The following is a 27,727-nucleotide window of genomic DNA, read 5'->3' on the forward strand; positions in this document are numbered from 1 at the left end:
GGACCTCTGTCTCCATTCTCTCGCTCCGCTTTTTCTGTCCTTTTTCACTTGTTTTTTTCCCCTCCCTTCTATCTCCCCCCCTTCACTCTCCTGCGTCTTTCCTCCACTCTTCCTTGTACTTTTGCTGCCTTATTTTCACTTTTCTCTCTTCTTTTGCCTTTTTCCTTTTTCAGCCCGTTTTCAGCGCCGCGGCCCTAATCCCCCCCCCCTCCCACCCCACCAGAGCGACCAGTGCGACCCCTACTTAATGGCGGCTGCTGCGGGGACAGGCAAGCAAGACCACAGACTCATTGTCAGTGAAATTGCCTTCCCTCTCTCGCAGCTCCACCAATAAGTGAGGTGTTAAGATGTTATCTTACCTGTCATTGCATTCTCTGCATGCGCTTGCAGTTCTAAGTTCCTTTTATCCGAATGTTGGGCTGACGGCACTCGATAGTTGGCAGTTGTACTGGACTGTCGAGGTGGTCGGATGCCAGGTTGCTTACTTCCATTAAACTTACCTGAATTGCTCCAGTCTCGATATTGTTTCCTTCACGAAACCACGAAGCAACACAACATTTTTAGCGACGATCCTTCTTCGTGCTGCATTTTGGTTGGATCTGTCTCGCAACCTGGTGATCGGCGATCGCCTCTGACCGTGATTTGCTGTGCTCCTGTTTGAATCCTATTCTCGTCGCCAAAAATGTTGTCGCTTCGTGGTTTCGTGAAGGAAACGTTCTCGAGACTGGCATCCAACCACCTCGACAGTCCAGTACAACTGCCAACTATCGAGTGCCGTCAGCGCAAAAGGATTCAATTTTGCAAGAGGTAATACTTTTGATAAGGAAGGGTGCCCCTAGAGAAAGTATGGTGCCTTTCCCAGTCAGACCATTTTGGAAACTGTTGGACAAATTGTCTGTTTCAGGCTCAGGAGTAGTAATGAGAGGAGACCGTTTTGTACCACCTTTTGGTTTGAGACTACACATCTTCAAATTGGCTCATGAAGGTCACCTTGGCCGAGGTATGACCATTAGGAGGATAAAACAGGAGTTTTGGTGGCCAGGGATGGATGACCAAATTAAAGGTTGGGTGGAAGGTTGTTTTGCTGTAAGGAAAGTGAGAAAAGGTTGAAAATCGGTCTTCAAAGTAGTATGGGGCACATCACAGATCCAGGGAAACCATGGTTCAATATATGTTTGGATTTTATAGGTCCTCTTTCTGGATTACCTTTGGACATGCGTTTTGCTGCTGTTGTCATTGATGTGAACTCGAGAGGTGGCTGTGTGTTGAATTCATGAAAGAACTGCGACCAGCGCCAGGGACCCTGGATCTCTGCACCGCCAACACTACAACCCAGCGGCACTCCACGCTCTCAACCCAGGCCGCAACAGCAACTGCAAGCTAGCATCACCAGCCGACACCCACGGACCCTTCAGCTGTCACCGCACCCGGCACACTTACAGCACCGCCAAGACCAAGGACCCAGCGCAACCCGCCCGCAAGAACACAACCGAACCGAAGACCCTGCCATGCATCCTCCTCAATGTCCAATACCTCCACAAACACAGCCGCTAAAATCTGGGACCTCCTCGACAGCACCACCCCAGATGTAGCATTCTTTACCGAAACCTGGACCAACACCACCTCGGGACCGAACATCACCATCGTCATTCCCAAGGATGCAAGATCTCCAGGAAGGACTGCCCACCCGCCCGGGGGGAGGAATCGCCATTGTCCACAAACCCACCCTCTGTCTGAGCACACTCCCTGATGGAACACCTTCACTTCAAGAAACTGGCCAGCCCTACCTCCACCCTCCGAGGAACCCTCAACTACCGACCCCCTGGACACCGCGGACTTTTCGCCAACTCCATCACAGACATCATCTCCCGGCATGCCTTCGTGTCCACCAACTACACCCTACTGGGAGACCTCAAAGTCCACCTCGACAACCAACTGGATCCCAGCACCATATCCCTCCTGGATAACCTCCACAACATTGGACTCCGCCAGATCGTGACCGAACCCACACACTCAGCAGGACACACCCTCGACCCCCCCCTCTTCCCAACAGGAAACTCAATCACCTTCAACCATACCACCGAACTCCCATGGACTGGACATCGATGCGTCCACTTCACCTTGTGAACATCGCCATACCCAGATAACAGCACCTGCTCCCACGAAGAAACTAGACCAGAATCACCGATGACCAGCTAACCTCATCACTCAGCAACTCCACCCCAACCATCGCGGAAACGACTACCCCAATACTGCAGCCCAAACCCTGCACAGATGGATCTCCGACAGCGCCAACACACTTGAGAAAAACAACACCCACACCAAGAAAGCTATATGGTTCACCACTGAACTTCGAGAGTCCAGACGCACTTGCTGCCATTTCGAAAAGGCCTGGAGGAACACCAAATCCACAGAAGCCCACAACAACTTCAGAGCCGCCCACTACCAATTCATTAAAAAACAAGGAAAAAAGCGATTGAACACAGAATCTCCACTCATGCACACAACAGCAAAAAACTCGCCCAACCCACCAGTGAGTCCACCGACATCCCTCCCTCACAAGACCTCTGCGACAAACTCTGCACCTTTTTCCACCACAAAATCAAGAGCATCTACGACAACTTTGAAGAAGACAACCAACACACTGAACCCTCATCAACCACCCCTGTCACCCTGAAGCCAGGGATCGACAACTGGACAGCCCTCACCAGCGAAGACACACTGAAGACGATGAAGTCAATCCATTCTGGGGCCCCCACGGACCCCTGCCCCCACCACATTTTCAACAGAGCCGCCAACACCATCGCACCCATGCTCTGCCACACCATCAACCGCTCCCTAACAACCACCTCGTTCCTCGATGACTGGAAACACGCGGAGATCAATCCCCCCCCCCCACCCTGAAGAAACCCTTGGCGGACCCCACCAACCTCAAAAACTACAGACCCATCTCCCTGCTCCCGTTCCTAGCGAAAGTCGTCGAGAAACCCATCAACAGCCAACTCGCCACATTTATCGAAGAGCACAACATCCTCTACTCCTCCTAATCCGGCTTCAGAAAAAACCACAGTACGGAAACCGCCCTCCTCACTGCAACAGACGACATCTGCACCTTACTGGACAAAGGAGAAACAGCAACCCTCCTCCTCCTCGACCTCTCAGCGGCGTTCGGCAAAGTCTCTCACCGCACCCTAATACGCAGACTCCACGACGCAGGGATCCAAGGCAAGGCCCTCAACTGGATCCGCTCCTTCCTCTCCGGCAGAACGCAGCGGGTCAGACTCCACCCCCCCCCCTTTCCTCTCGTAACCCACACCTACCACCTGCGGTGTCCCCCAGGGGTCCTCCCTCAGCCCTACGCTCTTCAACGTCTACATGGCTCCGCTTGCCCCCATCGTCAGAACCTACGGACTCAACATTGTTATACGCAGACGACACACAACACATCCTCTCCCTATCCAACTAACCCAACACCGCCAGACACAACTTTCGAGAAAGCATGGAAGCCGTCGCCAAATGGATGAAAAACAGCTGCCTAGAACTAAACACCAACAAAACAGAAGTACTCATCATGGGCCCAAACCCCGATGCCAGGAACGACGCCTGCTGGCCCCCCGCCCTCGGAAGCCCGCCCACCCCCACGGACCACGCACACAACCTGGGAATTATCCTGGACTCAGAGCTCAAAATGGACCGCCAGATCAACTCCGTCTCGTCCTCCTGCCTCCGCCTCCTACGTAAGACCTTCAAATGGATCCCCCTCGAACATAGAAATACCGTCACTCACTCACTGGTCACCAGCAGGCTCGACTACGGCAACGTACTCTATGCCGGAATAAACAAAAACCTCACCTGCGAGCTACAGAACATCCAAAATGCCGCCTCAAGACTGGTCCTCAACCTGCCAAGACACTTCCACATCTCCCAGCACCTGTGCACACTCCATTGGCTCCCCATCGAAGCTAGAGTCACCTTAAAGATGCTAACCCACGCTCACAAGACCCTCCACGACACCGGTCCAACATACCTGAACAGCCGACTCAAATTCCACGCACCCCAAAGGACCCTACAATCAGCCCAGCTCTCCTACGCCGTGGTCCCCTGCACCAGAAAGACCAGATCGGGAGGCTGCTCCTTCTTCCGCATGGCCAGAGCCTGGAACGACCTTCCGCTCCACCTCGGACAGACAACATCGCTCCCCATCTTCGCAAGCAACCTCAAAACCTGGTTCTTCGACAGACCCACAAAAAACAAAGGGGGAAGCGTAGAGGTTGAGATAGAATCACCCTCCTGGACAGTTCATATAAACATAGAGATTCTATCAATGTGTAGTGGTGCAAATTATTTTTTAGAGAATTTTTGATTATAGTGAAATGAGGGCTCCCCCTTAACGATGGAAAGATGGGAGCACGTGTGCTTGTTTAAAATACCCCTCACACACTAAAAAAATCCGTTAGTGTCATGCTTCATCATAGGGGTCTTCCCGTCCCTATAACGGGGCGGGGCGTGCTACGACCAGACGGACTACGCGGGAGCACTTTCAATGGGACAGAGCTATGTGTGGGTGCAGGGGTGATCAGTGAAGTGTAGGGATCTAGCTAGTGAATGCAAAAAAATACAAAAATTAAAAATTCCCTGGCTAGTAGAACAAATGTATTTTATTGGTTTCTCTGGCTGGGAAAGTTAAAAAGGGGATGTAGGTAGAGCAATTACTGACTACCAAGTCGACATGTTTCATAGGCAGTCCCCTCCTGCCTACTCATCAGGACCATGTAGAGATCCCTGCTATGAATAGCTCAGTTATATAAAAGTAAGCCTAATGTCCTACAAATAAGCCAGCAAAAATAGGCTGGATATTTGTGCTTCGGGGCATGAGCTGGCCCAGGTGAAGCAAAGCACCAAAAATCAGTGCCAAACAAGTGACCAGTGGTCCCTGTAAAAGAAGAGAAGGAAAAAGCACAAACATATTCATGTATTCACGTTTGATCGTGGATTATACATCATTAATTCCAGCTTGCGTACTCAACATCAGCTAATCTGATAAAATATCGTTACGCAAAGTGCCATTTCTATCGCCACATATTTTAGTGTATTAATCAGTATGCACCTCGTATTATTAGACACTATGTCCAACATTTCATCCAAACCCATCCGACTGGACATGGTTCCTTATCCACTCATCACCCATACATTAGTGGCTCAACACACTCACTCATCCAATCACACAGGTATCAAAAAGGACCTATATATTATATTTATCAAGATTGTTGTTTACAGAAGTAGTACCAATGGTGGTGATGATTAGTACATTCGTTATATACATACTTTTCCGTAATTTCTTAGTGCCCCATGAGCTGGCAGGCGGAGGAGGATTGGCTCGGTCTACTGAAAAAATAAATAAATGTTGCCGCCCCCGCAGTTAGATGTGGTTCGATCGTTTTCTTACAACAAAATGTGGCCCTGTGACCCATTTATTAGAGACTCGGGGTCCGAGTCTATTACTCACGTTACCGGCTCAGCAATTCGCCTGTCATTCCTACCGCGCAGCTCCGAGGTTGTGTGATCACTCGTCTGCCGGGTAGATATAGTCTATCTATCCCTTTCAGCTTAGCGGGAAACGCCCTGGAGAAGGACTAGAGCGCGCAGTACCTAAGATGGCCGCCGTTATTCGGCACAGCGTGAGGACTGTAAGCGGTAGTCTTTTTTCGCTTTTCATTACTGAGAGAGCACGTAGAGTCTCGAGGCTCGGGAGATTGGTGCAGAATGTGATGTGGTTCTGCCTATTTTAAAATAAATGTTCCCTGGTTGTGCTCGAGGGGCAAAATTTATTACAGTGGTATTTTTTTGAAAACGAATTGTAGTTAGAAAAACGAGGGCAAAGGTGCAAAATATGGAAAAGGTCTCACCATCAAAGATAGATGTTTATAATTATATATAGAGACAACGCAGTGCTGTTGTTGTAAGGAGAGTCCATGGGTCAATCCCGCCAGTCACTAGTGGGTTACCTCAGCCAGGAATAGTTGCGCATCATTCCCTCAGGGTTAGTACAGCCCGGGGGTTGCCAGAACAAGCCCTGCAGACTAAACTAAAAATGGATACGTTCAATGTATATTGATTACATGAGGAAGGCATCCAGAGAGTGGGGGATCACAGCTGTCCCCACGGTATGTCATCGTTCAGTCCCCTTTTATGTGATTGGATGCGGAACACCCATCTCTGTTCTTTTTCTAAGAGGAACCTCTCGTTAGTCACTTGCTCTATCACAGTCCAAGATATGTCTTCAGGTTTGTGGTTCAATTCCAGGAAGTGATTCGTCAGTTTTGTGCTGGTTTTTCTGCATTTTATAGTACTTTTGTGCTCACCTATTCGGATCTTCACTGCCCTACTTGTCATGCCTACATACTCCAAATTGCAGGGGCATGTGATTAAGTAAACCACATTGGTACTATTGCAGTTGCTGAAGCCTCTTTGCTCCCAAGTTGTCCCGTCACCAAAAGTTATGTTGTTGCTTTTCCTCGTGAGACAACACACTTTGCAGTTTCCACAAGGATGGTGACCATGTACAAAGTTTGGGTTATTTAGTACGGTGTTGCTATTTGTTTTGGGTCTAGTGTGGACCAAGACATCCCTTATACTCTGTGCTTTTTTGTGGGAGAACATCGGTTTTGGTATTTGCAATCCTCCACTATTCAGGATCTTCCAGTTTCTGTTGATAATCTTGGTCACTTGGTTGGAGCAGGTGTTATAGGTGGTTACACAGATGGGTCTCTTGTCCTCGTCTTTAGGTATTCTGTCTTCCAGAAGACTCTCTCGGCAATTGTTTTTCGCCCGTTTGTATGCTTGGTCGATGATTTTATCTGGGTACAATCGGGCCTCCAGCTTCTTTCTCAGGTCTTTAGACTGTAGTTTGTAGTCATCAATCTCTGTGCAATTCCTGCGGAGACGCAGGAACTGACCATATGGGAGATTGTCCCGCAGATGTCTCGGGTGAAAGCTGTTGTACAGCAGTAAACAGTTCTTGAAATGCGTTGTGGTCATTAGTCTGCCTTCCTTGGGGAAGATGTTCAGATCCAAGAATACCAAATTACAGTTGGAGGTAGTGCTGGTGAATTTCAAATAGTTATCTTGCAAGTTCAACCAGCTCAGGAATTGTTTGGAGGTCCTCTCATCTCCATCCCAGATGATCAGGATATCATCGATGTATCGTTTCCATACCTTGATATTGTCTCTGAAAGGGTTATTCGGATGGAGTATCTTGGTCACTTCCAGGTGGTGCACATATAGACCTGCTATGCTGGGAGCAAATGTGCTTCCCATGCTACAGCCGTGTTTTTGTAGATAGAGTGTCCCTTTATGCTCAAAGAAGTTCTCTCTAAGGGCTAGGGAACAACATTCCATCACCACATTACGTGGTGTCTGGTACTCCCAGAAGTCTTCGAAAAGGACATCCTCCACAATCTCCAAAGTAGCATGATGTGGCAAGCTAGTATAGAGGCTCTCCACATCACAGCTGATTAATAGCTGGTTGTTGGGGTCAAAGGTGATGCTTTCTAACAGATTCAATACATCCTTAGTGTCCCTTAGGTATGTTGATGTTTTTTGAACAATAGGTCTGAGGAAAGCGTCTGCAAACCTCGACAGGGGTTCCAATATTGACCCAATACCGGATACGATGGGTCGTCCCGGAGGGTTTTGTAAATCTTTGTGTATTTTAGGAAGTGTATACAGGTAGGGGGTCCTTGGATTCTTCTGGCACAGGAACTCTCCTTCCTTCTTAGTAATCCAGCCATGGGTCACGGCTTCCTCTACCATCGTGCGGATTTTCGTTGCTATCCTATTCGTTGGATCCGTGTGGAGGATTTCATAGTTCCTTTCATCTTGGAGCAGTCTCATGCATTCAGTGTCATATTGACTTGCATTCTGTATGACAGTCGCACCGCCCTTGTCTGCCGGTTTAATAACTATACGTTTGTTATTGCTCAACTCCCGTAGTGCTTGTCTTTCTGCATCGGTCGTGTTCTGAAAGGTACTTCTTTCCCGTGGGTTGATGTCTTCGAGTTCCTTCATGACCGACTTCTCGAACGCTAGTAGTTCGATCGGTAGGGTATTGTTCATTGGTGTGAACGTGGATTTTGGTCTGAGATTCGTGTCACCAGGTTCAGTCTCATCTCTTTTGTCTTTAAAGAAGACTTGCAACTTTAGACGTCGTATGAATTCTTGGACTTCCTTACATAGGTGAAACTTGTCCATCTTAGCAGTGGGGACATAACCCAGGCCTTTCTCCAGTACTGCGTGCTGTGCTTCTGTGAGTTCACAGTCTGAGAGATTAACCACCAGACTCACTTCTGGTTTTTCTTGGCGCCTGTCATGCTTCTTGTGGCTACCCGTGGGGTCTCTTCCTCTCCTGTGTTCCAATGTACCGAGGTGCCCCTCCGGTTCCTTCCCCTTGTTGGTCCCTGGCGCGCCCCTAAAAAAGGCGCCGAGTTGTCAAAATAGCCATAGTCTTGTTGTTGATATCCCCACACGGGAAATGGGCCCTGTGGGTGTTGAAAGGGGGGTTGTGGACCAAACTGTTGTTGTTGCGGGTATCCCATATGGGGTTGGAAGTTATTCCACCCTCTAGGACCACGGTAGTTTGGTCTGCGGAAATTTCTCCTTCCCCCGTGAGACCTTGGGCTCTTATTACGACTCGAGCTAGATCCGTTTGACCCAGTGTCCGATGATTCATCGTCTGTATTTGCGTTTGCTGATCTGAAGTCGTCTTTTATATAAGGGTACACTCTCTCTTTTGTCCACCTGCTGTTGTCTTTTTTTAGTTTCTCATATTTACTGTCCTTCAGGGTGGTTTCGAACTCATTGAGGGATTTGTTCATTTCATCAAGATATTTTATCAGATCAGCCGGGGATTCGTAGCTTTTTAGGCGAACTTCAATGGTTTGTATTTCTACTTTCAGTTCGCTTGCCAACCTGCTAGCAGTCTTGATAATTAACACAATCCAATCTCGGGTACATCTCCATGAGATTTTGGACCAGTCAATTTTGAATGTCTTATCATGTAAGAAGATGAAGGGTTCATTCCGGACTACAAGGCCTGCTGGGGCTGTGTTGGCCTGGAGATACTCAGTCATCAGTAGGCCATGGATGGCGGTCTTTATTTGTGTTCTTCTAAGTTCTTCCAGTTCGACAGACCCCCCTCCTTGATGGACTGAAACATGTGACCTCCCTCACCCCCCCCCCCACCCCCATCACCTTGAGACCCTTACGGGTGAGTAGTCTCGCTTAACAAACACCCGATTGAATTATTTTACAGTTACTATTTTCTTTATTTGCTTCTTCCCCTCTCATCCCTCTCTTATCTGTTGCTTCTTCTTCCCCACCGTCTGTGCTCCTATTGCTTTTCCCCCTTCCAGTCATTGTGTTACTATTCCTTCTTCCCCCTCCTATCCCGTGCTACTGTTACTTCTTCCTCTACTACCCCAATTCCTGTTGCTTTTTCCCTTCCCACCACAATGCTACTGTTGCTTCTTCCCCTCCTGCCTCATGCTCCTGTTGTATCTTCCCCTCTGATACCCCCACCCCTGTTGCCTTTCCCAACCGAACCCTCCTGTTTTCTGTGTTGCTCTCCCCCCCACCATCCACCTGCCATAACATGCACAAATCTGACGCTAGCGCTCATATTCCATTTTTTCCTTTTCCTTTCCTCCTTCCCATTTGCCTTACCATTGGCCATCTTGCCCGTTCTCTTTCTTCTGTTATCCATCTTGCACACCCCCACCCATCAGAAGAAAAAAAAGCACAATATGATGTGCCTGTGCTGGCCGCATCATCACACTTTTTTCTAACTTTACTTTTAGCCATGCTTCACATCCACGCTGCTGTACAACATGGCTAAAAGACATTGGCAAAGCCAATACCTCTTGCGTTGGGGCGAGCTATTGGTTTTGCCAGTGCTTGTTTTCTGTAGCTTCAAGTATGGATCCGCAGCTTCCCTCTTCTTTTGAAGCTATTTTTTCTTGGCATTTTTCTCTAAAATATTCTTCTCGTGTGCAAAAGTACATGTCACTTCAAAAAACTACAGGGTTTTAACTTTCACACATCGATGTAGGTGACCAATCCCAAAGAGGTTTTTCCCCTGATGTTTGATGCACTACTGCAAGACCTGCGAGAACTGCGCCCTAATGCACCTAAAGGCAATCTGGGAACGTGAGGTTAAGCTCTACATGGTGAAATGCCACAGGATTCCATGCAGGTCGTGCTCCCAGTTGAAGTCAAATGCAGGCTCGCCCCTGAAGTCATTCCCGCAACAGGTCTTCATCGCGTCGTAGTCTTTAGGAGAATCCTGGTCCAAAAAAAACCAAAAGGTCCGAGCAGGACTTGTTGCCTTCCCAGCGTTCGTCATCACCAGAGCCTCTTGGTCTTGCTCCTGGTCCACCTAGGAGCCGATTACAGAACCGATACTGATGCACCCGACTTTTTGGGTCCATGAGCAACAGTGCAGCACATAGAAGCCTTTAGGTAGGCTATGCTGTGTATCTTCAGTATGCTTTAGTCTCTCTCAGGCATGTCTTGGAGCCCCAAGCATATGCAGGGATCTTCAATTGGGCTACTGTGAGCAGATCTTTCCTCAACACCATCTGTGCGCCCCTTGAACCTGCTTTGGGTTCTGCACTGGCGTTGTTGCGGACTTCAGATCTGGCAGCAAAATCTGCACTAGTACTTTCAATGTCGACACAGGTACTGCTGCCAGTGTGATAAGAGGAGCCGCAATATATTGTGGTGTCTGTCTCCTAGAAGACTTTCTCTTGACCCCGAGTTAGGTTGCGCCCCAATTCTGATGTGGTGCAGCCAATACTCAATACTCTGATTAGAGTCTGCCATATTGAGACGATGATGGGGGAGATGGCAATGAGTTTACCCCACACTTTGAAGGGGTCATCTGCTAAGAGGACTTGGAAGTGCCTCACCCAATACTGTGTGGGTTTCTCCCCTGGTCCAGCAACTGAGGAAAGCGCACGGCCATTAGGAGAGCTGCTAAAGTTCTTGATAAAATATCCTTGCTGATGTCCTTCAGCCTGGTCAGGCACCAACTGAAACTCTTCTGGTTTTCAATGTGGCCCTCACTGACATGCTATTGGCTAGTTGGGCGAAACAGTGGTCTGGCCCTCCTGTCAATTGCTAAGTCAAACTTCACCATAGACCAGCTCCAGGCGACCCTGATTTATTTAACTCCGCATCCAACCCCGGAGTGTGTGATGGTCCAAGCATCCACTAGCTAGAGTGAATCCGAACACCTTTCCATATAGTCCTCCAGACAGAGATATCACACATAAGGAGACGGTTTTGAAAATGTTTTTTGACAGCCAGCCTTGCTTTGAGGTTGGTCAATACCACTTGTCTCTTGGGACCCTTACACTCTGGGACATGGTTGGTAAGATCTTACTAGTGATGCCAGAAGATTTAGGGCTTCCTTGGCCCAAACCATTCAATATTCCCTGGATGTGGCCAAATATGTCATTCAACAGGCCTAAACACTAATTGTTTAGGGTGGGAAACTGGTATAAATGCAGTGCTTCAGCACTACTTGAATTAGGTCTACAGGCTTCCCTGGGGACGTCCAGGCATCCCAAATGGATATTTTTGGTGAACATGGGGACTTGGCATTGGAGCTTTTTTTAGAAGAGTTGAGCCATGGCATGCTCCTTGGGTCTCTGCACCAGTTGGCAATCTTCACAACCGTTTTTCCCTTTTCAGGGATATGCCAAAGGCTTGGCATATTGACAGCACTAAACTCTGCTGCCCACACATAGGAGTATCAACCCTTTTAAGACTGGGCCTGTGGGCCAGGCAGAACAAGCCCAGGCCACCCGAGACAGTGCATTTATTCAGTGCCAGCAATAACCTGTAACCCTCTTTAGTATGCCCTTAGTTACCCACAATGACCCTATATGAGGTAGGATCTGCCACTCCTTACAGAGGTGGCAGAACTTCACGTCTGACAAATGGGTCCTTCGGATTGTCCAGTAGGGCTCTGCCCTGCCATTGCTTATCGACCATAAGGTCGGTGTCGGACTCTGAAGTGGGCACCGGATGTTATTCCCGCTACTTACTTGCACCGAAAAAGGACAGAGGTCTTTGTCCTATTTTGGATCTTTACCCTCTAAATGCCTTCCAATGAAAGGACAAATTCAAAAGGTTAATGCTGGCCTGGAAAGAGAAAAGCAATCCCTTCTAAAAGCTGCCCAGACATAGATGCATGCAGCTGGGTATTTATCGTAGTAGATATAATGGAAGACGATCATATGGATTAACCTGCTTGTGAGAAGTTGGCCTGATATATGATGTTCACTAGTTCTAGTGATCACCTTGTATCAGTCCAAACAACCCTTATGGTGATTGGTTGTAAGTCAACCTTATTGACCAGCTATCCTAATGGTAGCATGGACAAAGCAGTCTTAGGCTAAACTCTTTTGGCATGTGAAGCCAGCTGTTTTACCACATATAACCCCTTGAATACCAGATGAAAGGACACCACATAGGTTGTTATGAAAATAAACAGTATATTTATTAATAATAAACACCTCTGAACTCTTTGAGATCAGAGGGCTAAGCACATGACAATCTCTTAAGAAAAATACGATAAGTTGCACAAAATTACAATGGTGCCCTAGGGGCACGACAAACCATATACTAAGGAAATCGATAGAGGAAATGAAGATGCCCAGAGGCTGTAGGATCGCTGGAACGACACTACCCTAACCTTAGGTAAGTAGCAGGAGGCCCACGGGACGCGTGTGCAGAGTGTGAACTCACACGCGAGATGCGGAACAAAGTCAATGGGCAGAACAAATTACGAAAAGGTAAGTAACAGACAGTTCCGACTAGTTAGGACTAAAACGACTGGATACCTGGACACTAGGAGAGTCCATCTACCTATGAGCACCGAAATGCTCTCGTTACCTCACCCACGGGCTGCGGGTGCATAGGTGTGAAAGTGTGTTGGGTTTCCGCGTAGAAGTCTATGGAGCCTTGAAGAAAGATGCTGCAGTTGACCAGGAGGAAGATGTCCGGTGCGATCCAAGGGTGGATCGAGGAAGAAGAGGACCTGAAAGCAGAGGGGACGGTGTTCAAGTCACTAGCCAGTGACCGGTGTGGAACCAGGAAGGAACCAGGTGCTGTCGTCGCGATCAGGTAAAGAGTGGACGCTTGACTCTGCAGCCACGTGGACCAGGCGGTGTCTTCGACGACCAGGATGGAGGCACGAGCTGTCCCACGCAGGCTCTCGCTGTCAGCGGTGTCGGATCCGGATTTGGAGTCAACAGGCCTTGGCAAAGGCAACCCACGCGGTGAGTAGAAACGGCGTCTGGTGCGGACCAGAAGGGTCCGGGGTGCTCCTCTTTTGGAAGGGAGCAAGGGCCAGTTTGGAGCAACCAGACCAGCAGTGTAGATTTCAAGGATCTTCGTCTAGGAGGCCACTAGCCAGCCGGCAAGTGACCAGACAACGCGTCGAGCAGCAGTCGAGCAAAAGGGCCCCACGCAGATCTCATGGATGCTGGAGGGCTGGTCTTCGGTGCAGGAGCTGCTCGGGGCTGGGGATTCTCAATCCCCAAAGCACTTACTTGAGGATGCCTCAGAAGTCGTGCTGGAAGCGAAGTGCAGTTTCTTCAAGATGGGCCGGTCCCACGTGTCTCGTCGCACCCACGGGTCTCAGCTGTGCTGCAGATGCGGGTAGAGGTCGGAGAGGTCTGGGAGTCCGGGTCTCATCAGGCTCTGAAGTCTGGTTCCGGCAAGAAGGACGACAAAGAGAACCGCTAGGACGCTTGATGGTGCCTGCAGTTGCAGGGTGGACACTCCTTGCCCACAAGGGAGATTCTTCAGTCTTCTGTGGAGCAGAACGTCGAAGTCCAGAGTTTCTTCTTGTAGAGTAGTTCAGGATAAATCTAATTTGGAATGTGACCAGCTCCTACCTTTATCCTGCTAAAGGGGGCTGTACTGCTGACTAGGTCCCTCCCATGGGTGGGACCAGGAAGGTATCCTTTGTCCGGTTTCGCACCAGAGCTGGGGCTGGAGTGCCCCAGCAACTGGTTTGAACCGGGGTATGCACAGGGACACCTTGTGTGCCCCAGGCATGTCTCATTCCTTTCAGCCCTCCCTACCTCAATACACAAAATCCTGTCTGGGGTGGTGCTAGCACCTCCCAAGGCAGGAAACCCTTTGTCCAGGCCTCCCTCGCTGGAAGGACTCCCAGCAGCAGGAGGTCAGACTTGTGTCTGTGGTGGCAGCATCCATTTTGTGATGCTGAGCCTTCGTATAACTTTAACCGGGGTTCACAGTTAAATACATGTCGTGTCCCTCTAAAAGGGTGGAATGCTACCCCCGTCACCAGAATTGGCGAGGGGGTAGTATTCCAATTCGTATGACACCTTACTCGACATGTTTTGATAATGCTATACCAAAGTTAGCATTCAACCGCGAGGATTATAATGCACTTAAGAGTATATGGTATAGCGTTATCATGGAACAGCTATTAGGACTTGATTCCGCAAGCTGCAGACAGGTTCAGCTCATGCTAGAGCACTATCTCACATAATTCCAAGCACTCTGCCTTCAGGATTGATAAGGCCTGCCATAGGAGTGACTGATAGGAATATATGTGTCCATTTTAGGGTTAGATATAGGTATACTATATCTATAGCAAAGGGTGATTACACCACCTTGCCCCAGCCGTCTTACCAGCCAGTTGTGTCTGTTTAGATGGCCAGCCAGGGGTGGTATAACACATGCTTCAGCCCCTGGTAGGCCCTGGGTACACCTATGCCCTGGGTACCTAAGGTACCCTGTACAGGGACTGATAAGGTGGCCCAGTACCAATTGGTAAATGCACCTAAAGTACATGGATGTCAATTTAGAGAGAGAACAGCTAGGCTGTGGGTCTGATTAGCAGGCCCACAGCCAGGGAAAGTCGTAAACCAGTGAAGCAAAAATCTGGGGTGACCATAGGATTGCAGACCCTACTCTCCTACATAACCCCCCCCCCCCAAACTTAGGGACATTAAACTAACCTTGACCAGGTGAGTCTTCCTGTTCTAAGTGGAAATACCTGGAGAGACCATCTGCATTGCCATGGTCAGTCCCTGGTCTGTGCTCCACTGTAAAGTCCATCCCCTGTAGGGAAATGGACCACCTAAGAAGTTTGGGGTTTTCACCCTTCATTTGATTTAGCCATAAGAGGGGCTTATGGTCGGTCTGAATCTTGAAGTGAGTTCCAAACAAGTATGGTCTCAACTTCTTCAGGGCCCAAACCACAGCAAAGGCCTCCCTCATTAGCTGACCAACGTTTCTCTCTAGGGGTCAGCTTTCTACTTATAAAAGCAATGGGCTGGTCATGACCATCAATATTCAGTTGAGATAGAACAGCTCCCACACCCAACTCAGATGCATCTGTTTGGACAATGAACTGTTTTGGAGTAGTCAGGACTCTTGAGAATAGGTGCAGTACACATGGCCTGCTTCAGGTCATCGAATGCCTTCTGACAGCTAACTGTCCACTGAACTTTCTTTGGCATTTTCTTGCTTGTCAAGTCATTAAGTGGTGTCACAATGGACCCATAATTTGTGACAAACTTCCTATAGTAACCAGACAGGCCCAAGAAAGCTCTGACCTGTGTCTGGGTGGTTGGAGGAGCCCAGTCCTTTATGGCCTGTATCTTGCTCTCCAATGGTTGAACCTGGCCTCCACCTACAAGGTGGCCCAGGTACACAACCTGACTCTACCCTATCTGGCACTTGGTGGCCTTGATAGTGAGGCCTGCCTTCTGCAGGGCCTCCAAAACTTTCCTCAGGTGGATCAGGTGATCCTCCCAGGTGGAGCTGAAGACAGCAATATCATCTAGATATGCTGCACAAAAGTAATCCAACCCAGTGAGAACTTGGTTCACCAACCTTTGAAAAGTGGCAGGTGCATTTTTCAAACCAAAGGGCATCATCACAAATTGGTAATGACCTCCTGGGGTAGAAAATGCTGTGTTGGCCTTGGCATCCTCAGCTAACTTATATCTAGATGATGCCGTGGCCTCTGCGTTTGAGGATAAGATTAAGAAAATCTTGAGTGGACTGCAGACGGGTGGCCTGCCTACATCTACCCTGCCTCCTTCTGCAGAACCCCCTCCTACGGAGACTCAGCTGTCCTGCTTTCCTTGTCCTTCCTTGGAGGAGTTTGGTGTCCTGGCAAATGGTGTGTCCTCAGGATCGCCATCGAATCCTATGCCTCATAAGATCTGGAAGGCATTCCAAACAGAGCGGTTTCCTCCGCTCCATGCCATCTGCTGCCAGTCACTGAACACAGCAACAGTGCCAGATAGTTGGAAGATGGCAATTGTTACACCACTGCTTAAAAAGGCCTCTCTGGACCCTTTAAGCCCGGCCAACTATAGACCTATCTCGCTCCTTCCTTTTATTATAAAGGTGGTAGAGAAGTGGGTCACAAAAATACTGTCCAACTTTCTGGAAAGCAACTCCGGCTTGGATACATCACAGTTCGGCTTTAGGCCAGCTCACGGCACGGAGACTGCGCTGGTTACCGTGTTGGACGATCTTCGAATGCGTGTCGACATGGGAAAGTCCGCATTTCTAGTGCTGCTTGACATGTCGGCCGCGTTCGACACGGTAAACCATGCAGTATTACTGGACCGCCTCCGGAGTGCAGGAGTCACTGATCTGGCTCTGAGATGGATAACATCTTATCTCCGTGACAGACAGCAGGCTGTGGCATTACCACCTTTTCGCTCCGCCATGCAGCTTGTGACTCAGGGTGTTCCCCAGGGATCGGCGATCAGCCCGATCTTGTTTAATCTATACTTACGCCCCCTGGTTGCCCTGGTAAAGTCATTCGGCATATCTGTCATCAATTATGCCGATGACACCCAATTGATATTTTCATTTGAGGGTACCAGGGCAATATCGCGTGACACTTTCCATTGCTGCATGTCGGCCACTGCGGAATGGCTACGAGCCAACTCGCTCCAATTTAACGGCTCCAAAACAGAGGTCCTTCATTGCTCTTTAGACCGAACTCCCCGCCCGCTTCGGCCCGAAATCTGGGAGTCCTATTTGAACCCAATCTGCAGCTTGATGCCTCGGTGAATAGAACTATAGCGGGCTGTATGGGCTTACTTCGTGCCCTTCGCAAAATCCTACCGCTTCTTCCTGAGGAGGTAAGGGCAGAAGTAGTGCGCAGTTCTATTCTCAGTCGATTAGATTACTGCAATGCACTACTTTTGGGAGCCCCAAAAACACTGATCCTAAAGCTGCAGAGGGTTCAAAATATGGCAGCAAAACTGGCCCTATCCCGCCCTCGCTCTGCCTCTTCTTCGGGTGCTCTAGCAGACCTTCACTGGTTGCCCATCCAAGAGAGAATTTGTTTCAAGGCTCTCTGTCTTGTCTTTAAAGCTTTGCATGGACAGGGGCCGACCTCGCTTCAAAACCTCTTCTCTTGGTATTGCGCTGCCAGACCTTTAAGATCTGCCTCTGCTTTCCTAGTTACAGTGCCTAGGGTCAATAGAGTGAGGATGGGCGGCCGTGCGTTTAGTTTCGCGGCTGCCACACTCTGGAACACTCTTCCGCTGAGGTGTTCAAAAGATTTTACCCCTTTTAAAAAGAACCTCAAAACTTTTCTGTTCCCTAAACTTAGGTAGTGACAGTTCGCCAGCAGGATAGTTGCAGTCTCAGCGCCAGGATACCCTTGGGGTGACAGTTCGCGCTTAATAAGTAAATAAATAAATATAAATAAACTTGATTTGCCAATAACCAGCTGTTAGGTCAAATGTACTCAAGAATTTGGCAGAAGCCAATGTATCGGAGTTCATCAGCCCTAGGTATTGGGTGGGCATCTGCCCTAGTGACAGCATTGAGACCCCTGTAGTCTTCACAAAACTTCATCTCTCTCTTACCATCCTGGGTGTGAGGTTTTGGTACTAGAACTACAGGACTAGCCCAAGGGCTCTCTGAGGGTTCAATGACTCCCAACTCAAACATCTTTTGTACTTCTTTCTTTATGCAGTCCCTGACGTGGTCAGGTTGCCTGTAGATTTTACTCTTGACAGGCAGACTGTCACCAGTGTCCACCTCATGGGTGCACCAGTTTGTCTGACTGGGTGTCAGTGAGAACATTTATCTAAAGGATTGAAGAACCTGTTTGCAATCCTTTTGTTGATTCTCAGAGAGGCTGTCAGAAAAGACCACACCATCTACTGACCCATCATCAGGGTTCTGAGTGAGCAGGTCTGGGAGAGGGTTGCTCTCTTCCTCCTGTCCCTCATCTGTGGCCATGAGCAAGCCCATGTCCTCCCTGTCGACACATGCCTTGAGCCTGTTTACATGAAGCACCCTGTGGGGGCTCCTGGGAGTTCCAAGGTCCACCAGGTAGGTGACCTCTCCCTTTTGCTCAATGATGGTATGGGGTCCAGACCATTTGTCTTGGAGAGCTGCTGGGGCCACTGGCTCCCAACACCCACACCTTCTGTCCTGCATGATAAACAGTCAGGACAGCCTTTTGGTCATGCCAAGCTTTTTGAAGTTCTTGGCTGGCCTCAAGGTTTTTGGATGCCTTCTCCATGTACTCTGCCATCCTGGACCGGAGACCAAGTACATAGTCCACTATGTCAAGCTTAGGCTTTTTGAGAGGTAACTCCCATCCTTCCTTCACAAGACATAGGGGTCCTCTTACAGGATGCCCAAACAGAAGCTCAAAAGGGCTGTAGCCAACCCCCTTCTGTGGGACCTCTCTGTAAGCTAACAGGAGGCAGGGTAAAGGGATGTCCCATCTTCGCCTAAGCTTTCCAGGTAACCCTTTTATCATCCCTTTTAGGGTCTTGTTAAATCTCTCCACAAGCCCATTGCACTGTGGGTGATAGGGTGTGGTACATTTGTAATTTACACCACACTCCTTCCACATTGCAGTCAAGTATCTTGACATGAAGTTTGCACCTCTGTCAGAGACAACCTCCTTAGGAAACCCCACTCTGGAGAAAACTTCAAGTAGGGCCCTGGCCACAACAGGAGCTGTAGTGGTCCTAAGGGGAATAGCTTCTGGATACCTGGTGGCATGATCCACTACCACCAGTATAAATCTGTGCCCAGATGCTGTTGGGGGGTCCATTGGTCCAACAATGTCTATCCCCACTCTTTCAAAGGGCACCCCCACCACAGGTAGTGGTATAAGAGGGCCCTTTGTTGTGCCACCTGATTTGCCACTGGCTTGACAGGTGACACAAGAGCGACAAAACTCTTTGGTGTCTTCAGACATATGAGGCCAGTGAAAGTGAGGGGCAAGCCTGTCCCAAGTCTTGTTCTGGCCTAAGTGTCCTGCAAGGGGAATTTCATGGGCTAAGGTGAGAAGGAAACCTCTAAGAGACAAGGGGATGACCAGCCTCCTGGTAGCACCAGGCTTGGGGTCTCTTGCCTCAGAGTATAGGAGTCCTTCATCCCAGTACACCTTGTGGGCACCTGTAGCATTCCCTGCAGCCTCAGCAGCAGTCTGCTGCCCGAGGGGTTCAAGGGAGGAACAGTCTAACTGTGCCTGTCTTAAGTCTGCCCTGGAAGGTCCCCCTGTCCCAAGAAACTCAACCTGTTCAGGTTCAAGCTCTTCTAGGACAGTTCCTTCTGGGGTCTTTGGGTCAGCCTCCTGAGAGGGCTGATCCTCAACCTGAGGCAGGGGGGAAGGCACTGCCTTAACCCCACTGCTCTTCCTCTTGGGTAGTGTCTGGTCCATTGTTCCAGGATCCAGCACTTGTTCAGCTGGGCATTTCTTGGCCTGTGACCTGGTCACAGCAAGGACATGTGAGGAGAGACCTAACATTTCTACATGAGTCCTGTACTCCACATCTGACCACATGGAGGATTCCAAATCATTGCCCAAGAGACAATCTACTGGGAGGTCTGAACTAACTACAACCCTTTTGAGGCCAGTTACCGCTCCCCAGGAGAAGTTAACAACTGCCATACTGTGATTGGTAGTGACGTTGCTAGCATTGGTCACTAGGTAGTCTGAACCTAGCATTATCTGATCAGGGTCCACAAAGGCTGGTGTCACCATAGTGACACTGGCACATGTGGCCCTGTAGGCCTGAGACATTTTTCCATTGATTAAAGGTGTTTGCCTGTATTTGCCCAGAGTACTGGGACTTACAGTAGGGGTCATATCCATGTCCCCAGTACAAACGAGAACAGCCTGAGTAGGTATTCTGACTAAGTCAGAACCCACCTCAGTTCCCAGGGTTAACCCTACTATAGCCTTGGGTGGTACACTACCACTACTAACTGTACTAGGGGGTGCAGGTGTCTTAGGGACAGTAGTGGTAGGAGTTTGGCCTTTCTTGGTGCACTCACTAAACCAGTGAGTTTTACTTTTAAAGTATTGCCACCATGCTTTCTTTGGAACATCAGTCTTCTTCTTTTGGGAATTCTGGGACCCACCCTCCTTGGATTGTTGGGGCCCTGTTGAAAACTTCTGGTCATTTTGTGGATTCTGATTACTACTCTTTTGGTCTGCTTTCTTTTGGCCAGCACCCTGGTTCTGGTTCTGCTGCTTGACCCTGGTTCTGACCCATCTGTCTGCCTTCTTTCCCAATTCTTGGGGAGAGGTCAGATCTGAATCAATGATGCAACAACTGGTTCTGACAATTATTTAAGATTTGCTCTCTCATAATAAGATTATACAATCCTGTGTAATCAGTAACTTTACTTCCCAGTAACCAGCCTTCCAAAGCCTTAGTGGCACAATCAACAAAGTCAGTCCAATCCTGAGCCTGAGTTTTCTGAGTGTCTCTGAACATCAACCTGTACTGTTCAGTTGTTAAGCCAAACCGATCAATCAGTGCCGTTTTCAGGACTTGGTAATCATTAGCATCCTCATCTCTAACAGTGAGGAGCTTATCTCTACCTTTACCTTCAAAGGAGAGCCACAATATTGCTGCCCACTGACTGGGGTACCTGCTGTACTTTGCAGGCTCTCTCCAGAGCAGTTATCCATTTGTGGATATCATCTCCTGCTTTATAGGAGGGCACTTTTTTTACTCAGGTGTCTATTATCAAAACTCCTGTCTTTATCCCTGGGGATATTGCTGCCACCAGTGGGTGCTACCCCACTCAACTGTTGCTCTCTGGCAAAAGCAAGTTTCTCTTTGGCAAGGGCAAGTTCTTCCCTTTGAATCATCAGATTAACTTCCTTCATCTTTGCTTCATGCTCTCTCCTCTGAGGGGAAGTCATCCTCCTCTGAGCAGAGGCATGAGAGGCATGGGAGTGAACAGATCTATTGGAGTCCCTGGAGTGAGACCTATCTCTTCTAATCCCAAAGTTAGGCCTGCCTGAGGTAAGGTCTGGGGCTCCCCCAGACCCTTCCCTATGTAGGCCTAAGTTGGCCCTAGTAAGTCTGCTGACAAAAGGTTGGCCATTGTCTGCCTCATCCTCAGATAAGTCCCCTTCTTCCCTACTATCTACATTCTCTGTTTCAGGGAGGTTAGAGTCTGGATCACCTTCTAAGGGGGGCAGGCTCCCATCTGCAGGATCAGAGGGGCCTGGGTTAGAAGCCCTTCTAGCATCATATGTCTCTAAGAGACCTAACAGAAAAGGAGTGGTAGGGTTAGAACCCTGTTTCAGTTTCCTGGAGGTACACAATTGTCTCATCTCCTGGAAGCTGAGTGCTGCATATCTGGAAAGGACCTGTGGAGGGTCACTAACCACTAGGGGAGTCACTGAGGTCTCTCCATGGGTAGACATGCTTTCTAGTGAGGTGTAAGTGATGCACTTACCTACACTATGGGTTTTCCTACTGATCCCTTGCTAAGAGTTGTAGTCAGGGTGTGCTAGGCCCTTTCTACTACAACAGCTGGTTCAGTAGAACTCAGAGTATTTCTAAGCTTGTTATATGTACCTATGGTACCTTATGTGATCTTTCAAATGATATTTTAAGATTATATTTGGTAAAAACAACAGCAAGCTCAAATCCCAACCGCTGCACACCAATGTGAGAAGTTGGCCTGATATATGATGTTCACTAGTTCTAGTGATCACCTTGTATCAGTCCAAACAACCCTTATGGTGATTGGTTGTAAGTCAACCTTATAGACCAGCTATCCTAATGGTAGCATGGACAAAGCAGTCTTAGGCTAAACTCTTTTGGCATGTGAAGCCAGCTGTTTTACCACATATAACCCCTTGAATACCAAATGAAAGGACACCACACAGGTTGTTATGAAAATAAACAGTATATTTATTAATAACAAACACCTCTGAACTCTTTATGAGATCAGAGGGCTAAGCACATGACAATCTCTTAAGAAAAATACGATAAGTTGCACAAAATTACAATGGTGCCCTAGGGGCACGACAAACCATATACTAAGTAAATGGTATAAGGAAATCGATAGAGGAAATGAAGATGCCCAGAGGCTGTAGGATCGCAGGAACAACACTACCCTCACCTTAGGTAAGTAGCAGGAGGCCCACGGGACGCGTGTGCAGAGTGTGAACTCACACGCGAGATGCGGAACAAAGTCAATGGGCAGAACAAATTACGAAAAGGTAAGTAACAGACAGTTCCGACTAGTTAGGACTAAAACGACTGGATACCTGGACACTAGGAGAGTCCATCTACCTATGAGCACCGAAATGCTCTCGTTACCTCACCCACGGGCTGCGGGTGCATAGGTGTGAAAGTGTGTTGGGTTTCCGCGTAGAAGTCTATGGAGCCTTGAAGAAAGATGCTGCAGGTGACCAGGAGGAAGATGTCCGGTGCGATCCAAGGGTGGATCGAGGAAGAAGAGGACCTGAAAGCAGAGGGGACGGTGTTCAAGTCACTAGCCAGTGACCGGTGTGGAACCAGGAAGGAACCAGGTGCTGTCGTCGCGATCAGGTAAAGAGTGGACGCTTGACTCTGTAGCCACGTGGACCAGGAGGTGTCTTCGACGACCAGGATGGAGGCACGAGCTGTCCCACGCAGGCTCTCGCTGTCAGCAGTGTCGGATCCGGATTTGGAGTCAACAGGCCTTGGCAAAGGCAACCCACGCGGTGAGTAGAAACGGCGTCTGGTGCGGACCAGGAGGGTCCGGGGTGCTCCTCTTTTGGAAGGGAGCAAGGGCCAGTTTGGAGCAACCAGACCAGCAGTGTAGATTTCAAGGATCTTCGTCTAGGAGGCCACTAGCCAGCCGGCAAGTGACCAGACAACGCGTCGAGCAGCAGTCGAGCAAAAGGGCCCCACGCAGATCTCATGGATGCTGGAGGGCTGGTCTTCGGTGCAGGAGCTGCTCGGGGCTGGGGATTCTCAATCCCCAAAGCACTTACTTGAGGATGCCTCAGAAGTCGTGCTGGAAGCGAAGTGCAGTTTCTTCAAGATGGGCCGGTCCCACGTGTCTCGTCGCACCCACGGGTCTCAGCTGTGCTGCAGATGCGGGTAGAGGTCGGAGAGGTCTGGGAGTCCGGGTCTCATCAGGCTCTGAAGTCTGGTTCCGGCAAGAAGGACGACAAAGAGAACCGCTAGGACGCTTGATGGTGCCTGCAGTTGCAGGGTGGACACTCCTTGCCCACAAGGGAGATTCTTCAGTCTTCTGTGGAGCAGAACGTCGAAGTCCAGAGTTTCTTCTTGTAGAGTAGTTCAGGATAAATCTAATTTGGAATGTGACCAGCTCCTACCTTTATCCTGCTAAAGGGGGCTGTACTGCTGACTAGGTCCCTCCCATGGGTGGGACCAGGAAGGTATCCTTTGTCCGGTTTCGCACCAGAGCTGGGGCTGGAGTGCCCCAGCAACTGGTTTGAACCGGGGTATGCACAGGGACACCTTGCGTGCCCCAGGCATGTCTCATTCCTTTCAGCCCTCCCTACCTCAATACACAAAATCCTGTCTGGGGTGGTGCTAGCACCTCCCAAGGCAGGAAACCCTTTGTCCAGGCCTCCCTCGCTGGAAGGACTCACAGCAGCAGGAGGTCAGACTTGTGTCTGTGGTGGAAGCATCCATTTTGTGATGCTGAGGCTTCGTATAACTTTAACCGGGGTTCACAGTTACATACATGTCGTGTCCCTCTAAAAGGGTGGAATGCTACCCCCGTCGCCAGAATTGGTGAGGGGGTAGTATTCCAATTCGTATGACACCTTACTCGACATGTTTTGATAATGCTATACCAAAGTTAGCATTCAACCGCAAGGATTATAATGCACTTAAGAGTATATGGTATAGCGTTATAATGGAACAGCTATTAGGACTTGATTCCGCAAGCTGCAGACAGGCTCAGCTCATGCTAGAGCACCATCTCACATAATTCCAAGCACTCTGCCTTCAGGATTGATAAAGCCTGCCATAGGAGTGAATGATAGGAATATATGTGCCCATTTTAGGGTTAGATATAGGTATACTATATCTATAGCAAAGGGTGATTACACCACCTTGCCCCAGCTGTCTTACCAGCCAGTTGTGTCTGTTTAGATGGCCAGCCAGGGTTGGCATAATACATGCTTCAGCCCCTGGTAGGCCCTGGGTAAACCTATGCCCTGGGTACCTAAGGTACACTGTACAGGGACTGATAAGGTGGCCCAGTACCAATTGGTAAATGCACCTAAAGTACATGGATGTCAATTTAGAGAGAGAACAGCTAGGCTGTGGGTCTGATTAGCAGGCCCACAGCCAGGGAAATTCGTAAACCAGTGAAGCAAAAAGCTAAAATCTGGGGTGACCATAGGATTGCAGACCCTACTCTCCTACACTGCTTGTTTTGGAAAAATCAGCTGAGCCCCATAGCGATGGTGACCCATACTTTTTTTTCTATGTAGTGTTTGACCTGTCCCTTCCCCCAAATACTTTGCCATCCCCCCCTCCTGTTTTTGCTGAAATTTGTTTTTGTTAGCTCTAGGACTTTGTGCACTTTACCACTGCTAACCAGTGCTAAATTGTTGCGCTCACATTTTGAAGCAGGGTACAATTGACCTACATCCGAGTGGCACATTTAATTTACTTAAGTGTCCATAGGAAAGTGGTATAACGTACCCAGGGCCTGTAAATTAAATGTTAGCATGGGGCCTGCAGCACCTATTGTGCCACCCAATTAAGTAGCCCTTTAAAATGTGTATCAGGCCTGTCATTGCTTCCTCAGTGCAGTTTTAAACTGCCAATCCAACCAGGCAAAATAACCCTTTTGCCAGGCCTAAAACCTCTCTTTTTAATACATATGTCACCCATAAGGTAGACCCTAAACAGCCCATAGGGCAGGGAGCATTGTATTTAAAAAAAATTGGAAATGTATTTTTAAGTTTTACATGTCCTGGTAGTGAAAAACTCCTACATTTGTTTTTCCCTACTGAGAGGCCTACCTCTTCCATCAGCTAACATTGGGTTACCTTAATACATTTACTAAGTGAGAATGTTTGTTTGAGAGCAGGTAGACATGTCATGTTGATTTTCTAAAGAATTGCAATTTAAAATCCTATTTATTGGTAAAGTCGGATTTTAAGTCACATTTCTGAAAATGCCATTTTTAGAAAAATTTATTTTCTTGTCCTAACTATTTGGAACTCACAGCTTGTGTCCTGAGTCGCACAACTGTGATTGGAGTGGCAGTTGGCATTTGTATATTCCTCACAGACAGTGAGACAAAGAGGGACTAGGTTTTGGCAGGATGGACCATTGCGCCAGGATGTGTGGAGCAGGGCTGTTCCCTGTCCCACCTACATTTCAAAGGAGCTGCCTCAGCACTCTCACAAAGAATTTTACCCTAGCCCTTTGTCAGCTTAGTCCTATTGGAGCCTTTCGGGAGAAAGAAAACTACAGATCCAACTGTTGCGGGAAAACTCTAGAAGTTTCTTTAACTTTAATGCTTACACCAGGTATGAAAATAGGACCCTCAAACCCATTCTTCGATTCATTCCTGGACCTGCGTAGGACACTCATAAGGTCTGCATTGCACTTCGGAGGACTGCCCTACTGTTCCCAGAGGATTGCCCTGCTGCTTGACACCTGCTGTGTTGTGTATCCTCGGAGGACTGCCTTGCTGCTTGAACTCAGGTCTCCCAGAGTGACTACAAGGGCTAGTTGACTGGCCTCCCTCCTGTTCTGATCTACAGAGAAGCAGAAAGCTCCAACAACTTGAACCCGACACCTAGACCCTGCGTGAAGTGAGTCTTACCCTCCAAGTAGTGCCCACCCAGTTCTGGACCCTTGGTAGGGGTGCCAAATGTGCCCAAAATCCAAAACTTTGGACTTAAAAACAATTTCAGCCAAAAAGTGCTTTAAGAAACTAGAGGAGACCAGGACCTACCTGCTCGCCGATCCATCCAGGGTGCATTGCCGGTCGGCCTGACGTAGTAGTTTCCTCTATATTCTTCTCCGCAACAGCAACATCTATTTAGTGGCTCCTCACAGAGGGGTATCCGGCCTAGTGGAGCCCTCCTCGGCTGCAGCCAGCAGATTAGTCCCACTGGAGATTTGTGACTTCCAAAAAAGTGACTACGTCCGAATATATAGAAATCTTCACCGTGACTACATCCAGTGGCCCACCTGATGAGGCTGCCTCCTCAGACACCACCAGCTGCCATACCCACTGAACTTTACCTTCTCAAACATTTTTACTCAAAATCTCTTCCAAGTCTGAAGGTAAGCCGAGACCAAGCCCAATTCACTTTGTGCATCTTAACCGCTCTCTGTCGCGGTCGGCCATACGTTTTTACTTTGCCTTGGTCTTGAGGCTAAATGTTCGTGGATTGGCGCTTTGATCTTTTAGGTGCCAGTTTTTACTAAGAACTTAAAAAAAATCCTAACTCTGCTTCTACTGATTTGACTTTTATTGTTTTTGTGCCAAATTATTTATTACATTTTACTCTATTTTATAAATTGGTTGGTATTTATCGTGTGTTGTTTTCACTTCTTACATTGCCTCTCTGTTAAACCTGATGCTTTTGTGCCAAGTTTCCAGAAAGTTAAGCACAGGCTAATTCAGTGACTTTTGAGGTTCACCCTGACAAGGGTTTTGGTTGTTGCTTGTGAAAGGTTTTCACCCTCCTGAATCAAAAACTCAATTTCTAACAAGTAGCAAACTATTATAATAATGCTAATTATGAATAGTTCCTGCAAAAAGCTTAGCTTCCATATCTTGGTGGTGAAAATTATCTTTAAATCGTGTTTCTTTTTTCTTGTTTTTTTTTGCAGCCTCTTCATGATCTTGAGACTTGTTTGTATGCTCCTGTAGAAGCCAGATGCAGGGAACGGAGACCATGGCATTAATTACACTGACAAGCAATCATGTTCTGTGGACCTAAGATTCAAACAACATTCCTATGCAAACATAAATAAATATGATACATTCCTGGTATCGATCTTTAGAAAAAACTATGTAAATGCTGCAGATAGCTATTACTAAATGAATCAAATATATATATAACATTTGTATTCTAAAAGTTTTATATGAATGTTTTTAATCAAAATTGTCACTTTCCGCTATAACTTACAAAGGTGAGTGAAATAAACAGTGCTTGAAAACAGATTTGTATTGTCTTGCATTAATAACTGAGGCCCAGCTCCAGTTTCTTAGTGTCTGATTTGTTTATAAAAATGTATTCTGAGAGAAAACGCCACTTTAGAGCAAATATCGGTTTCCCACGGCTGTTGAAGTAGAATGCACAAGTGTACTGTCAGCGTTCAAACTAAAAGAAAATCTATTGTTCGTTTTAGTAGTTATCCTAGGAGGTTGTAAG

At 48.2% G+C, this 27,727-nt stretch overlaps 1 protein-coding gene across 2 annotated transcripts in view; it reads left to right on the forward strand.

Annotated features, from left to right (window-relative positions):
* TMEM14A (transmembrane protein 14A) overlaps nt 1–27,516 on the forward strand; it is a 175,449-nt gene extending 147,933 nt beyond the window's left edge. For both annotated transcript variants that reach the window (XM_078647936.1, XM_078647935.1), the window contains exon 5: nt 27,183–27,516. In XM_078647936.1, coding sequence (XP_078504062.1) covers nt 27,183–27,222 — 40 coding nt within the window. In that variant the 3' untranslated portion in view covers nt 27,223–27,516. The remainder of the gene's footprint in view (nt 1–27,182) is intronic.
* The last annotated feature ends 211 nt before the right edge of the window (nt 27,517–27,727 follow it).

The sequence above is a fragment of the Lissotriton helveticus genome, chromosome 6 (genome assembly GCF_964261635.1).
Source record: "Lissotriton helveticus chromosome 6, aLisHel1.1, whole genome shotgun sequence".
Lineage (NCBI taxonomy): Eukaryota > Metazoa > Chordata > Amphibia > Caudata > Salamandridae > Lissotriton > Lissotriton helveticus.